Here is a 15,223-nt window from a genome sequence, read left to right on the forward strand (position 1 = left end):
ATTCTGCAACTGAAATGTAGCTTCTTTGCTATATTTGCAAGATTTTGTTGCATTAAGCAGAATGGTCTCTGCAGATATAACAGAAATAAAAATCTGTAAATTCTGTAAAGTAAGTAAACCTACCACAATGGTGCAGACCTTCTTGTTGAGTAAATTTTTACTTAGTCACTTTTCTGACTATAAGCAAAAACAACGAGGAGTCCTTGTGGCACCTTAGAGACTAACAAATTTATTTGGGCATAAGCTTTTGTGGGCTAGAACGCACTTCATCAGATACACTATAGGCACTCTTTAAATTAATGGTTTTCACATGGAATTTGCTTTTATCGATTTGCAAGAAAAATCCACTTCTCCTCCCTCGCATAGCTGTTGGGAGGAAGAACAGCATATTTGACTGAGATCACTAGTCAGGTCCTCAAGCGGAGGAAGGAGAAAATCAGGACCTAGTATTTCTAATATAAAAATAAGTGGAAAAATGGTTTTATTTGTGTTGTAATTTTGAGACAGTGTTTATATGTCCTAAGAAAGCAGTAAAGGGTTTTCTTTAAATTAATCCTTTTTGAAAGAATTTTTTAAATCAGAATGCATTTTAAGATAGGTTTACTTCAGGTTTTTGCTTTGTAGAAATTATTCGTGTTGGTGACAATAAGAAAGTTCATCAGATTGAGCTCATCCATAATGAACAGCTCATTGCAGTGATCTCAGGACGAAACCGTCATGTTCGGCTTTTCCCTATGGCAGCCCTGGATGGAAGAGAAACTGAGTTTTATAAGCTAGCAGAGACAAAAGGCTGCCAGACAATAGTTTCTGGACAGGTACGCCATGGAGCCCTTACTTGCCTGTGTGTGGCTATGAAAAGACAGGTCCTGTGTTATGAACTGAATCAGAGCAAGACGCGTCACAAAAAGATGAAGGAGATCCAAGTCCTGGGAAATGTCCAGTGGATGTCGGTCTTCAGTGAGCGGCTCTGTGTGGGTTACCAGTCAGGATTCCTAAAATATCCCCTGCATGCAGAAGGGAACCCATACAGTTTGCTCCACCCAGATGACCACACCCTATCATTTATTGCACAACAGCCAACTGATGCCATCTGCGCAGTCGAAATCTCAAATAAAGAATATCTGCTGTGTTTTAGCAGCGTTGGGGTTTATGTTGACTGTCAGGGCCGAAGATCTAGACAACAGGAATTGATGTGGCCTGCAACACCATCCTCTTGCTGTAAGTGTCTCTGTGTGTATATATATATAACTGGGTGTGTATATAATTATTAATTACTACTGTTTGTATTTGAACTGCATGTGCAGTGCCCCAGGTGCACTCACAGGGGGCACTTCATGAATGTATTACCTCAAATTTTCCCTGGGTTTCCAAATCTAGTCGAAGGGCCTCGTTTTACACTTGTGTATCTGACTTATGCTGCTGTTAATGAGAGAACAGTAGAGACTCAGGATTTTCAAACTTGAATACCTAAAATCATCTAAATAAGTGGCCTAATATTCAGAGTGTTTGAGACCTGTCTGCTCCTTCTGAGGTTCATGGGATTTTCGTGCATTCAGCGTTTCTAAAAAAAAATGTCACTTTTATTGAGGAGTCTAAATTTAGAACTCCAAAAGTGAAAATTTTGGTCAACATCTGGAGCTCTCAGGGCCATTCAGTTCTGGTGGTTTGGTTTATACCTGTCTCTAATATTGTTGTGCTTTTCACTCCTTTCTTCCATCATCTCCATTTTCTCTTCTTTCTCCCACCCAACTCCTCTGCTCTTCCCCTTCTCCCTCCAAAAAAAAAAAGGAAAGAAAAAAATTCTGGCAGACAGACAGTATTGACCATATATGCCATGAATTTAAGAAAAAATCATCTTCCTTATCAAAACATGTCAAGATTTCTTATTCCAAGAAGTACTCTGTTAAATATTTATTCCACATTTTTCAAGGACATGACCTTCAGTCTTCAAGAGTAAAAAAACAAAATAAAACACAAAACCCTATCAGACTTTTCTTATGCCTTTAAAAGACTGTCTGAATTCATTTTAAAATTAGTTTAAAATATACAGAAGTCCTAAAATTTGCCAGTTAATAAGCCTGGTATTATATTTCCAATTGGATTTTGTTGTTTTTTTTTTAATATATATAATTGAAATTCTTTCTTTGCTGCAAAAGCAGCATATGCAGCCTTCGGGAAAGAAGGAGGGTTTCACATTGCCTGAGTGTAGCCCTTTTTGGCTCTTGAAGGAGAAGCATTGATAGGATCCAAAGGGAAACCTGTTAGCTATTTCTCATTCAAAAGGATAGTGGCTACAGTCTTAGGGCCTTGAAAATGAATGGGTCAAAACAAGGAGAAATGTGGACTGCCTATGCAAAGGATTTAGAGTTTCACTAATAGGCCACTAGTTCAAAGACTACCCAACCTGATAGTTACCATTTTTAAGACTTTTTGGTTGCCTATGTGAAGCAAGTTGATGTTCTAATTCCAATTCCTAATGAATGTACATCCAGTCTCAGAAACCACTATCACAATCATCACAAATTGAAACCTTCATTAGTAAATTCAGCCGAAAGGTCAAATCTTATTGGATATGGATCACCGTTAGATTTAGTCCCAGCAGAACTAAAAGTTGAGACACATTAGAGAGGCAGTATGCTATTTCCTCCATGCTGTATCTGATCTGTGGATGAATGGAGGACTTAACTCTCTAGAGCTGTCAATCTTGCACATTTCACTAGCACTAAATTCTATTAAAATCTAGAAAATAGGAAATGAAAATCGAAACCAGGGGAAATGTGAGGACTGTCTTCTCAGTTCCTGGTTCCAATTGCTGTTCAGTATAGAGTTCCAGAAATGAACAGCTTGGCTTCAAAATCCAGTCAAGATCACTGTGTACTTGTCTACCACATCATTTCATTTACAAAACCTAAGCACTTAAAAGCAAGGTAATGAATAATTAAGGGTACCATAGAAAGAGAGAGAGAAACGTTAAACAAAAATTAATTTTTCAAATCAGAATAATATTTTATGATTTATAGCTCAAAATAGTTTGTTTCTGCAGAGTCTTAAGAAAATTAATCATTCTTCTTTGCCTTCAAAGTAAATCTTTCGGCAGTTTTGAGGTCAATCAGACTTTCCAAGCACATGTTATAGGGCTGCCAAAATACAGTTTTGTGAAGAAAGTCAGTTGCATCCTTAACTATAGTGAAGGCTTCTGCTTCTTCAGAATTGGAAGCTAGCCCAGTGTTCTCAGAAGTATCAGTAATACTTGGAGTATATTTCAATGAATGCAGTTAAACTGTCCTTAAGAAATTCTGTGCTATGAATACTGTGTTGGCTAAATGCATATGACAATGTATTTAATCCTTCCCTCTTAGGTTACAATGCACCATGCCTCTCAGTATACAGTGAAAATGCAGTCGATATCTTTGATGTGAACTCTATGGAATGGATTCAGACTATTCCACTCAAGAAGGTAACTAGCTTTGGGCAGCAAACCAATTTGCCAGGCTATAATACTCCTAACAAATGTGTCTAAAAAGTTGATAGCAGCTGGGATATGGGACATCATTAAAGAATATACTTGAACTGAAAGGAACTGCTAATAGAAAGACTAATGTGCACCTTGACGTGCTGTCTGCTTCGGCTACGATTTCGTCATTGCAGATAAATGAGTGGTGAATCAATACCCAGGAAAGTCTTTTGCACTTGTTGGTTTTTTTTATAGAATATTAATGTCATAGAAACTGATAGTTTCTGTGTTATTGCCATAACCTAATAGATATTACAGATTGAAAAGATCTGAACAAGTCTTGCCCCACTTGGAATTTCAGGATGTTATAACCAGCTATGGTTAGAAATACTTTGGTGGGACCAGCACAAATACTACTAGAGCTAAAATGCTTTTTGGAACACTGGTCCTACATCAGTGATAAGGAGGAAATATTTTCATAGCAAAAATACAGCATAACACAGCAAAGAAAATCTTTTTGCTGGGAGAAAACTGTCACTTCATTACTAAATACTGTATTTTTCAGCACTCAAATGTTCAAGAGTTGAAAACTGTTTGTCACACCTTGGGCTTGATTGACCAATGTGTTACTCCAGTTTTAAACGGCCAAAAAATTTCATTCCTGCTTTTCAAGGTGAAATTTATTATCTTTGATTACTGGTAAACACAGAATGGTAGTGTAACAAATGAAGCCACTTTTCAGCAAGAGGGGAGCTGCTGTATGTAGGAGACTCAAAAATGGTGATTTGATAGAAAGATTTTATTTTTCAATAGAATATACAGTCTAAATATAGTGAGAAATGATTTTCATCTTTTGAAATTTGAAACTGCAAAAATCTGTGTGACATGACACTGCCGCACAACATCAAGTTGCAAAAGCATCATCAAGATGCTAATGCCCTGACAGAGGTGTGTCTCTATGCTTAAGGTCTGAAAAAAAAATAGACTCATTGCAGAACCATATGTTTGAATCCTGGGAATTTAGCCCTCCGTCATTTAGTTAAATAAATTGTTTTATGCAATTTACTGTGGGCAAGTTACTTAGATGAAGCCTTAAACACCAGGATTGTTTCTGTATTGGGTGATCATTAAAGATGCACTGTCATTCCTCACAAGAGCAGAGAATTCTAGGGTGACCAGAAAGCAAGTGTGAAAAATCGGGATGGGGGTGGGTAATCTGAGCCTATATAAGAAAAAGACCCCAAAATCGGGACAGCTGGTCACCCTAGAGCATTCCCATGTGCCACTGGCCAAAATTGCTTTTATGCTACTGTTGTGCTGTATGCTCTGCACCAATTGGCTCCCTCCTGTGCACCTCTGAGATGGCTGTATCTTAGTAAAGCTTGTTTTATACAGTTTTAATGCTCTTTGGAATCTTTCAAGATGAGAGGCACTATATAAATATGATTTATTATGAAGGTATTTGTTTTCAATTGTTTCAGGTACGACCATTGAATACAGAAGGATCACTAAACCTTTTAGGACTGGAGACAATTAGATTAATATACTTCAAAAATAAGATGGCAGGTAAGTAAGAGAGAGCAGATTTTACAACTGCTATTGTTTCTTTTGAAATAGCACCTTGCTCTGGCCTGGATATTTGAGTTGTGGATTATTATATCTCAAACCCATCTGTATTTATTAACTTGGAAGCAAACCAGGCACTGGGATACCACAATGATTTGGAGAGGTATAAAAGCCTACTTTAATTACGTTGAACCTTTTCTCTTTTCAAACTTGCAATGAAGAGTAGGATTTTTTTAATCTTAACTTTAAAGAGATTAGAAAATAGAGCCCACCAAAAGCCCAGGTTCGTCACCTTAAATATTTGGAAAATCCATGATTATGTTTTACTTCAAAATTTGATTCTTGTATTTTGGTGTGTTCAGAGCCCAATGCCACCATCTTAGTTATGGTCTTTAATTTCTTGGTGATAAAGTAAAGGATTAGAGCAACTAAAAAACTGTTAAAATCCAGAATCCGTTCCTGCCAAAATATGGTGTCTAAAAATGCAATAGGGAAAATGTAGGCTTCCATAAGGTTCTCTCTAATTCTGGTTTAAAATCAGGTTTACACATATCCAACCCCTTCCCCCAAAACAGTACCCTGCGACTCAGAACCTATTAGTGTCAGAAAGCAGTGCAGTACTATTCTTCATAACATACTGACAAAGACCATCTGCATTTCTGTGCCAAAGAGTTGGCTTTGAAATATTGACAATTTCTTATGCTGCTTTATAGCACGTTGCTATGAGATGTTTCTGTGTTGCTCTCTTCAGTAAAAATGATCAGCTAAAATATAAGTTTCAGACACATTTTTTTGTTATTTTACTTTAAAGTGTTTCTACTGTTGGTGTGTGAGGATTTTTTCTAATTTTCTTTTTATTGGAAAATTAATAGAATGTGACAAATGCTATATAAATAGTAATAGTAACAATAGTTATAGTAGTATCATCATCAGATTTTACAGTTAAATATATAAAATTGATCCATAGAGAGAAAAGATAGTAACTACTTTAAGTAAATAATTTTACTGTTGTGAGTATAAAAATATAAATGCACAAGAGGCGGAATAAACAGAATGATTGCCATGGTATGTAAGTTTATAACTATACACCCAAAAAGCCACCAGTGGCCTCTAAAAGTTAAACTAAGAGGAATATAATTTTCTAGAGAGAGAGTTAAGTATCTATTGAGATCCAGTTATTGACAAGCAAATTACTCTAAGTGGGATAGAAGTGGTAGAGAGGAACAATATGTGGGAGTATGTACAGAGAATTTGCAGATCTAAATGAGGGCTGGGAGTTAGATCAGGAGCCAAACTATCCCAATAGAAAAGTGAGCGAAACAGGTTTTTTGCTCCTCTACACATCTCAGCATCTTCCAAAAAAGGCTGCCAAGCAACAGGTATTCTGCAAGTTTATCTCCTTTAAGATTTGTAATTTTTTTCATTACTAGTATAGACCATGCTTTATGAAACCAGCCATTAACCTTAAGGAAAGAAGGAGTTATATGCAAAGTTACATGCAAAACCTAGTATCACAGTGGGCAGTTGCTGTTGGATGAGTTCATGCATGGTACATGTCTGGAGGATCCATATTTTCAAAACCCAAAAAGCAGTCTTAGCCTTGTTTGAAAGTGAGGTTCCTGTTATTTGGTTAACATTGCTAAAGATCTAATCCCTAAGGCCAGGTAGGATAGCGATCGATCTATCAGGGGTTGATTTATCGCATCTAGTCTAGACGTGATAAATCGATCCCGGAGCACTCTCCCGTTGACTCTTGTACTTCACCACCACAAGAGGCGGAAGCGGAGTCGACAGGGAAGCAGCAGCAGTCGATTCACTGCCATGAAGATGCCACAGTAAGTAGATCTAAGTACGTCGACTTCAGCTACACTATTCTCGTAGCTGAAGTTGCGTATCTTAGATCAATCCCCCCTCCCCCAGCGTAGACCAGGCCTAAGAGTTGGTTGTAGGAAACAGCCTTGATTTTAGTGATCATATTCACTTTAAACTAAATGGAAGGATAAACAAAAATAGATCTGCAATGAGGGTTCTTAATTTCAAAGGGCAAACTTTAAAAAAATTAATGCAAATGGACTGGACTGAAGAATTCAAGGATCTGAAGGTGCAGGAGGCTTGGAATTAGCTTCTGCAACTTTGACTTAAAGTATCTGAAGCCTGCATCCCAAGCAAGGGAAAAAATTCGTAGGGAAGGATTGCAGACCAAGCATCTCAAACAGGTTATTAAGAGAAAGCAGAAAGCCTACCAAGAATGGAGGATGGGAGGAATCAACAAGGAAAGCTACCTCTTGGAGGTCAGAAAGTATAGGGATAAAGTGAGAGCTGCCAAAAGCCAAATAGAGTTGGACCTTGCAAAGGAAATTAAAACCAATAGTAAAAGGTTCTATAGCAATATATATTAAAAAAAAAAAAACAAGAAAAGAAGTGGAACTGCTAAGTACTGAGGATGGGGTGCAGATTAAAGATAATATAGGCATGGCCCAACACCTAAACAAATACTTCGCCTCGGTTTTTAATAAGGGTAATGAAAAGCTTGTGGGTGGTGGCAGGGTAGCTAATGGGAAGAAGAATATGGAAATAGAAATTAGCACATCCGAGGTGGAAGTCAAACTAAACATCTTAAGGGGACTAAATCGGGGGGCCTGGATAATTTCTATCTAAGAACACTAAGGGGACTGGCACATGAAATTGCAAGCCCAAGACCAAGGATTTTTAATAACTCTGTAAACTCAGGGGTCATACCCTATGACTGGAGAATTGCTAATATAGTACCTATGTTTAATAAAGCAAAAAAGGTGATGCAGGAAACTACAGGCCTGTTAGCTTGACCTCAATTGTATGCAAAGACTTGGAACACATTTTGAAAGAGAAAGTAGTTAAGGACATAGAGGTAAATGGTAATTGAGATAAAGTACAACATGGTTTTACAAACGGCAGACTGTGCCAGAAAAACCTGATCACTTTCTTTGACATAACTGATTTTTTTTAGACAAAGGAAATGCAGTCGATCTAATCTACCTCGATTTCAGTAAAGCATCTGATACAGTTCCACCTGGAAAAATCAGTAGTTCAATTGGAGATGATGGGGATTAATATGAGAATTGAAATGTGACTAAAGGAACTAGTTAAAAGGTAGACTACAACAGGTCATACTGAAAGGTGAAGTGTCAGGCTGGAGAGAGGTTGGTGCAGTTCCTCAGGGATTGGTTTTGGGACCAATCTTATTTAACATTTTTATTATGACCTTTGGCACAAAAAGTGAGTGTTTGCTAATAAAATTTGTGGATAACACAAAGTATTGCCAATACTGAGGAGGACCAAAATATCGTACAAGAACATCTGAATGACCTTGAACACTGGAGTAATAGAAATGGGATGAAATTTAATAGTGCAAAGTGTAATGGGTCATGCACTTAGGGACTAACAACAAGAATTTTTACTATAAGCTAGGACTTATCAGAAGGAAGTGACAGAGGAGAAAGACCTGGGTGTATTGGTTCATCACAGGATGACTATGAACCATCAATGTGATGCAGCTGTGAAAAAGGCTAATGCAGACTGAGGATGCATCAGGCAAAGTATTTCCAGTAGAGACAGGGACATGTTAGTACCATTATACAAAGCACTGGTGAGATCTCATCTGGAATACTGTGTGCAATTCTGGTCTCCCACATTTAAGAAAGATGAATTCAAACTGGTTAGATGCAGAGAAGGGCACTAGGATGGTCCAAGGAATGGAAAACCTGTCTTATGAGAGGAGACTCAAAGAACTTGGCTTGTTTAGCATAACCAAAAGAAGGCTGAGCAGAGATATAATTGTTCTCTATAAATACATCAGAGGGATAAATACCAGGGAGGGAGAGGGGTTATTTAAGGTAAGCGCCAATGTGGACACAAGAACAAATGGTATAAACTGGCCATCAACAAGTCTGGGCTTGAAATTAGATGAAGGTTTCCACAATTAGAGGAGTGAAGTTCTGGAACAGCCTTCCAAGGAAAGCAGTGGGGGCAAAAAACCTAACTAGCTTCAAGACTGAGCTTGATAAGTTTATGGAGGGGATGGTATGATGGGACTGCCCACAATGGCATGTAGCCAATCTGCCACTGGTAGCAACAAATATCTCTAACAGCCAGTGATGGGACACTAGATGGGCAGGGTTCTGAGTTACTACCGAGAATTCTTTCCCAGGTGACTGGCTGGTGGGTCTTACCCACATGCTCATGGTCCACCTGATCACCATATTTGGGGTCAGGAAGAAATTTTCTCCCAGGTCAGATTGGCAGAGATCCTGGGAGGTTTTCGTCTTTCTCTGCAACATGGATCACGGGTCACTTGCAGGTAAATGACGGATTCTCTAACTTGAAATCTTTAAATCATGCTTGGAGGACTTCAGTAACTCAGCCACAGGTTATGGGTCTATTACAGGAGTGGGTGGGTGAGGTTCTGTGGCCTGCAATGCGCAGGAGGTCAGACTAGATAATCATGATGGTCCCTTCTGACCTGAAAGTCTATGAACCTATGAGTCTCTACTAGGACATGACTAGGCATGACCAGTACATGGGGTGGGAGGATCTCCCCCTTTCCCACAGTTGTGGCAAAAAATATCAGTTTGAGTGTTTCCATAAGAAATAGTCTCTTTGGAGCAAGATATGAATGAAGAAGCAGTTTGCATTGAGTTTCTAGATGTTTGGCAGGAGTATGATGTTCTAGTGATTTTAAGCAAAGTCTGCTAAAGAAAGTTAGCGTGTGAGGCCTGAGGTCCTTTCTCTGGCCTTCTGAATATTTTTGAGCTGTTCAAGCCTTCTTTGCTAAAAAGTTGTATGATGAAACCTTGTGGATTTTGTTGGTGTGGAGAAAATAAATTCTATATTTTGTAGATTTTCAAGGGCACTGACTTTTCTTTGTCATTATACAGTGCCTTATCTGAAATAATTATAGAAAGGTATTTTGAGAATGGAGTGTATTTGTTGCAGCTCTGCTGTGAAAATTAGAAGAGCCTGTTATCATCTGACACACCCCATAAATCCAAAGAAGTTTTATTTATCCTTGGTAGGAAATGGGGGTTATCTGAAATTGCCAAAAAATGAGGTGAGAAAGGCATTGAAATTGAGTAACACAATAGATTTTCTCCATGCATTTAGAGTATTCGGTATAAGAGGGTTTGAAACAAAGAAATTTTTGGGGTAGTCTGAATAGGAGACTTTACCCAGTGATTATGGTAATAAGCAAATTTCTTTCAATTTCTACCCAGTTATTTTAATTATTGATCAATATTTGCATTGCTGTAGCACCTAGAAGCCCCCGATCAAGGCCCATTGTGCTAGATAGGGTACACGTATAATAAAGGCAGTTCCTGTCCTAAAGACTTCAAAAATTAGCATATGAGGAAAGGCCGGTACATGAAACAACCAAGAAATGGGGAACATGAAGGAAGGACAAGGTGATGTGAAACTGACTTGTTTAGTGTTATTCCATAAACAAACACTACTTTTAAAAGGATTTCAGTTTCTATTGCCCCCAAACTCTTAAAGCAAGGAAATATGAAGCCATGGGATACTCCTTTCTGTACTGTACCCTATTGTCCACACAGCAGATTTCTACTGGCAATGACAAACTCCATATTTTCACAAGGAACTTCCTTTTGCTTCCAACTGTTAAGGAAACACACTAGTCATGATACATTGATCTCCCTCACACTAGAATACACAAATTTAATTGCAACCTCATCAATATTAGCAAATATTCAGCATGCGTATATATGCATGGGTTAAACATGCTGTGTATTCTGTTTGTGGGGGAAGAATGAGATTATATTTAGCGTTGAGACTGCAGTGGGACTGTTCAGTTGTAAATGTTGCAGAATCAGGCTGTTACTGATTAAACTACGTTTTTACAAGCTTTGTTGTTCTGTTCATAGTATTTCTGGTTGCTCAGACATAACTTGCATTCTGTTTTTTCCTGAGAGGATGTGACTTCTGGGGTGAATCCTCCAGTGTGACTCTAGAGTTGACGGAGTGTCCAGAGAGCCAATGTATTTTGATACACCACTGAGGATTTTTTAATTTATTTGTGACCTTCCTGTTTTCCTATTTGGGCTTCTGAACACCCACCAGCTCTTTATGCTCTCTTACAGGGCAGCTGTCAGATGATTTAGGTACAAAAGCTAAATAAATTTATTTGTTCTAAATGGTTTATTAAATTACCAAGTAAGCAACCTGTTGGATATTTTTGATGTTGTTTCTAGAGGGAGATGAACTGGTAGTTCCTGAGACATCAGATAACAGCCGGAAGCAAATGGTTCGAAACATCAACAATAAGCGTCGTTATTCATTCAGAGTACCAGAGGAGGAAAGAATGCAGCAGAGGAGGTCGGTATTCAACCTGTACTTGTCTTCTGTACATGCCTGTAGGCCCTGAAGGAATGTCTGTCTGATGTCAGTGTAGTATTTCATTTGTTAGAGAGAGTTGTTTTCAGACATTTTGTCTTTTCACCATTGTGTTTATCCTTGATGTATAATTTGTATTAATACTAGTCTGGATATGAATATGCACTGAATATTTCAGTACTTTGATTCCTTTTTAATAAAATATTTGTGTGAAACAGTTTCTGTAATTTGGAAAGCATGCCCCCACATACTGTATATACATATATATGTGTGTGTGTGTGTGTGCGCATATTCTGTATATATAAAAATCTATAATAAACATTTTACAAAAGGAGATTACATTGCTAGCTATGCATATGGATTAATTACTTTCAGACTCTGGTTCTGCCTTTTATTGTTTAGGGCAATACCCATCTCATCCTCAACAGTATTCCAAGGCATCTTTTTTATAGAATGTATTACTTAACTGATGAGTCTTACAAAACTGTCATAAGCTTGCTCTAAATCACAAGAGAAGTCACCTGGAGGGTGGTGCTTCAAGACATGTACATGAAATATAAATGTCTTTAAAGGACTGTCAATCAAAATAGTCCAGAAGTATCTTTAGAGTTCACATTAAACCTAACTTTCATGTCACTGACCACTTCAGCTACCTGAGTTCCTTTTGCCCACAAAAGATTGCCAGCAACTGTGTTAAAACACATCTGAAGAAATAAATGTTTTTGTTCGCTACCAACTTTTCCACTGGAAAACATGGTTGACCTTCCACTTTGCTTCCTGTTCGGCTCTAAGAAAAGGAACAGCAGTTGTACAGTGATGCTAAAATGCCACAGTTCTTGTCTTTATCTTTTCCAAGTTGCTTGAGGTTCTGTCTTTTTATTAAAAAAAATATTTTGAATTCTGAAATGAATGCATCTGTGCCATTTTTGGAGAGCTCTTAAAGTAAATCTGACCATAGAATGTGAAAGGTAGTGCAGTATTCTTCTAATTCTTCTTTTATCTTCTGTCTGTCATCTCTGCCTCCATCTTTGCAGCACCAAGTCACCAATGAGCCCAATTCTGCATCTTTTCTTGAGTACTGTCTCAGCTCACACTGGTTGTGCAGTCTCTGAATCTCAGTAACTATTTTGATTCTCATGGATGTGGGCTGTTAGCCTGCAAAATAACATTCCTTTCTTCCTGCCCTCTTTCCCCAGGCTGGGGACTGGAATAGATCAGCAAGGCTTATCCTTCTGTTTAACATGGCCAAATATTTAATTTACCAATTTCCATTTTAAAGTAACAAGTAATGAAACTATATTTATTTGATCTTTTTAATGTCCATCTTTCTCGTGTATAAAATATCTAAACTAAGTATTTTCTCTTTCAGGGAGATGCTACGAGATCCAGAAATGAGAAATAAATTAATTTCTAATCCAACTAATTTTAACCACATAGCACACATGGGTCCAGGAGATGGAATACAGATCCTCAAAGACCTGCCTATGGTAAGCAAGTGGGAGAGAATGAATGAATGAATATATCTGCGATTGCATATAAAAGAGAAATTAAAATTTGGTTAGTGTTAAATATATATTCAAAATGTTACCATCTTTCATACAAGCAGCAACGTAACTAGTGAAAATGGATATAAAGTGGTACTGTCCAAGGTGGAATGTGTGCAATTACATACTGGAGAGGCAGCTCGTTGGAGACGCCTGAGTTTATACCAGGCCAGTTCGTCAGCCCAGACAGGTGAGGCTCAGCCTAAACAAGAATTCCCAAAAACTACAAAATACATTTTCCATATTTTTTTATGTAATTGAAAAACATATGCAGTTTTAAGAACAACTTGTGATTTGATTTAAATGTTACGACTCACTCTCTCCAGTAGTGAAATACAACACCAGAAAGTTTGAAGAAAGTGCTGCATGAGGCTCAGGTCTTGGGATAGCTAATTGTGCCACAAGAAGCTGCCTTTTTACTGTAGCAACTTACCATCTCCAGGAGTCACTTTATGAAGGCATTGCTGTGGTAACCATGGCTTGGTGAGGTGATGCAGTTAAGGCTGGGCTGTTGAGAGTCTGTAGGGAGTAGGTGGGGATGGAGCCTGTGCCCTGCACCTCCCCAGCTCCCTCCCCCTTTTGGTGGGGCTCATGCATGTGCACAAGTAGCCAATGCTGTGCCCCAGGCCTGCTTCATGCTCCACCCCCTGGCTCCAGCCCACGTAGCAGCGGCTCCAGCTCCCAAGTCCACCTGCTGCTTTTTCACTATAAGTAAGGTAAGCTTTTAATAGCTATTACGTTACACATTGGGCTGAGGTGGAAATAACGATTTTGTCATTAGTCTCACCTGTCAAGAAAGTCACGAGCCGCCATTAATTTATGCGCAGTCACTCACATGAGCTGTTCATACAGCACACATTATGGGGGGAAACAACAGCCCCTGCTCACAGTCCAAATTGACAGGGTTTGGACTCTGGTTCTCTGTGGAAATCCAGAGAGATGGGTTCCCCCGCCGAAGGCCACACAGCAGCTTTGGCACTGCTACTATGTTCTCAGAACGCAGTAGCGTCTGTGGTGCCTGGTTTTGACTCATGCATGGAATGGCCAGTGAATCTTTCTCCTAACTCCAGTGTTTCATTGCCATATGCAGAGCCCCCTGCCTGGTCTCTCCGCAGCATGCTCCCCTTGTATAGTGGAACCATATCAGTTCTACTGTGTTTAGGCCCAGGTTTCATCCATGCTGAAGTTCCCATTTTCCACTCTCTCTAGCCAGGCTGCTGTGTCTGCTGGCATCACTGAAACAGAGCTGCTTGTGTGAAAACTACTTTTTTTTTTTTAAATAATTACACACCCACTGAAGTGAACGAGTTCTGAGGGGCTGTGGCCTGAATAAGGATTTGTTCGTGTAACTTGTAGGCATATATCATAAATACAATGGGCATGATCATCACTCTAAACTAAATGATCATCACTCTTAACTAAAGTTTATGGGCCTAAGGCAGCAGAAAATGTTTGCAACTGTTAATGGTCCTTGAGAAAAAGTGGAGAAGATGGTGGTAAGGCAGAAAAAGGATGTGTACAATGGTATTGCGCTACTTAGGGTTTGGGGCATAATTTCTGACCTCAGAATGTTCGTTTTACCTCAGTTTTGCAGCTGATGGTACTTTTACATTGCACATTACCATAAAGCCCTGTTGAACATTAACTACTTTGGCAGTATCTGGTCATCAGCTGAGGAAACTAGATGTGCAGAGAATAAAGGCTCTCTAACCAGTAATGGAACACTCTGAGAATCCTGGTATTGACAGCATAAATAGTGAGAATAGGTAATAAACAACAAAAAGGTAATTATTAGGCGAATAAGAACAAGCCGGATAGTGAAGTGCCTGAGGCAGATCTAAGGGAACTTGGCAAACAGCCAGCATTTATCTTACTAATAAAGAACGGCTGGAAAAGGGCTAGTTTTGGATCCCAACTTCAGTTATTTTAAAAGAAGGTAATAATTTTTGGAGGTCAGGGGTTTAGGATTAAAGCTATACATGGGAGAACGTTTCCTTTGACTTTTCCACTTTCAGCTGGAACTTGAAAAAAAGCATGAGTTTTCTAGAGGAACGAATACCTGCTTTGGAGGTGGGTCAAAAAGCAATACTGTTAGTCACCCTCAGTGAAAGGGAGTGAATGGGAGCCAATAGTTGCAAAGACTGTTGACCTAGCCCCATTCCTAGGAGCAAAACTGAACTGAGTGGAAGTGTGAAGTGTCCCTTTCTGAGCTAGTTTATAAAAATACATTAATCCAGCATTAACATTTTGGAAGTGCCATTGTTTTTCCTCAGTG

General features: G+C 38.7%; 1 protein-coding gene across 4 annotated transcripts in view; it reads left to right on the forward strand.

Moving 5' to 3' along the window:
• The window catches only part of CDC42BPA (CDC42 binding protein kinase alpha), a 319,972-nt gene that overhangs the window by 286,400 nt on the left and 18,349 nt on the right, over positions 1-15,223 (forward strand). For all 4 annotated transcript variants that reach the window (XM_084624867.1, XM_084624865.1, XM_084624866.1 and 1 more), the window contains exons 31-35: positions 625-1,218; positions 3,360-3,457; positions 4,936-5,020; positions 11,263-11,386; positions 12,774-12,891. In XM_084624867.1, the coding sequence (XP_084480993.1) occupies positions 625-1,218; positions 3,360-3,457; positions 4,936-5,020; positions 11,263-11,386; positions 12,774-12,891 (1,019 nt within the window). The remainder of the gene's footprint in view (positions 1-624; positions 1,219-3,359; positions 3,458-4,935; positions 5,021-11,262; positions 11,387-12,773; positions 12,892-15,223) is intronic.

Source organism: Lepidochelys olivacea (assembly GCF_965140295.1).
Source record: "Lepidochelys olivacea isolate rLepOli2 genome assembly, chromosome: 3".
NCBI lineage: Eukaryota > Metazoa > Chordata > Testudines > Cheloniidae > Lepidochelys > Lepidochelys olivacea.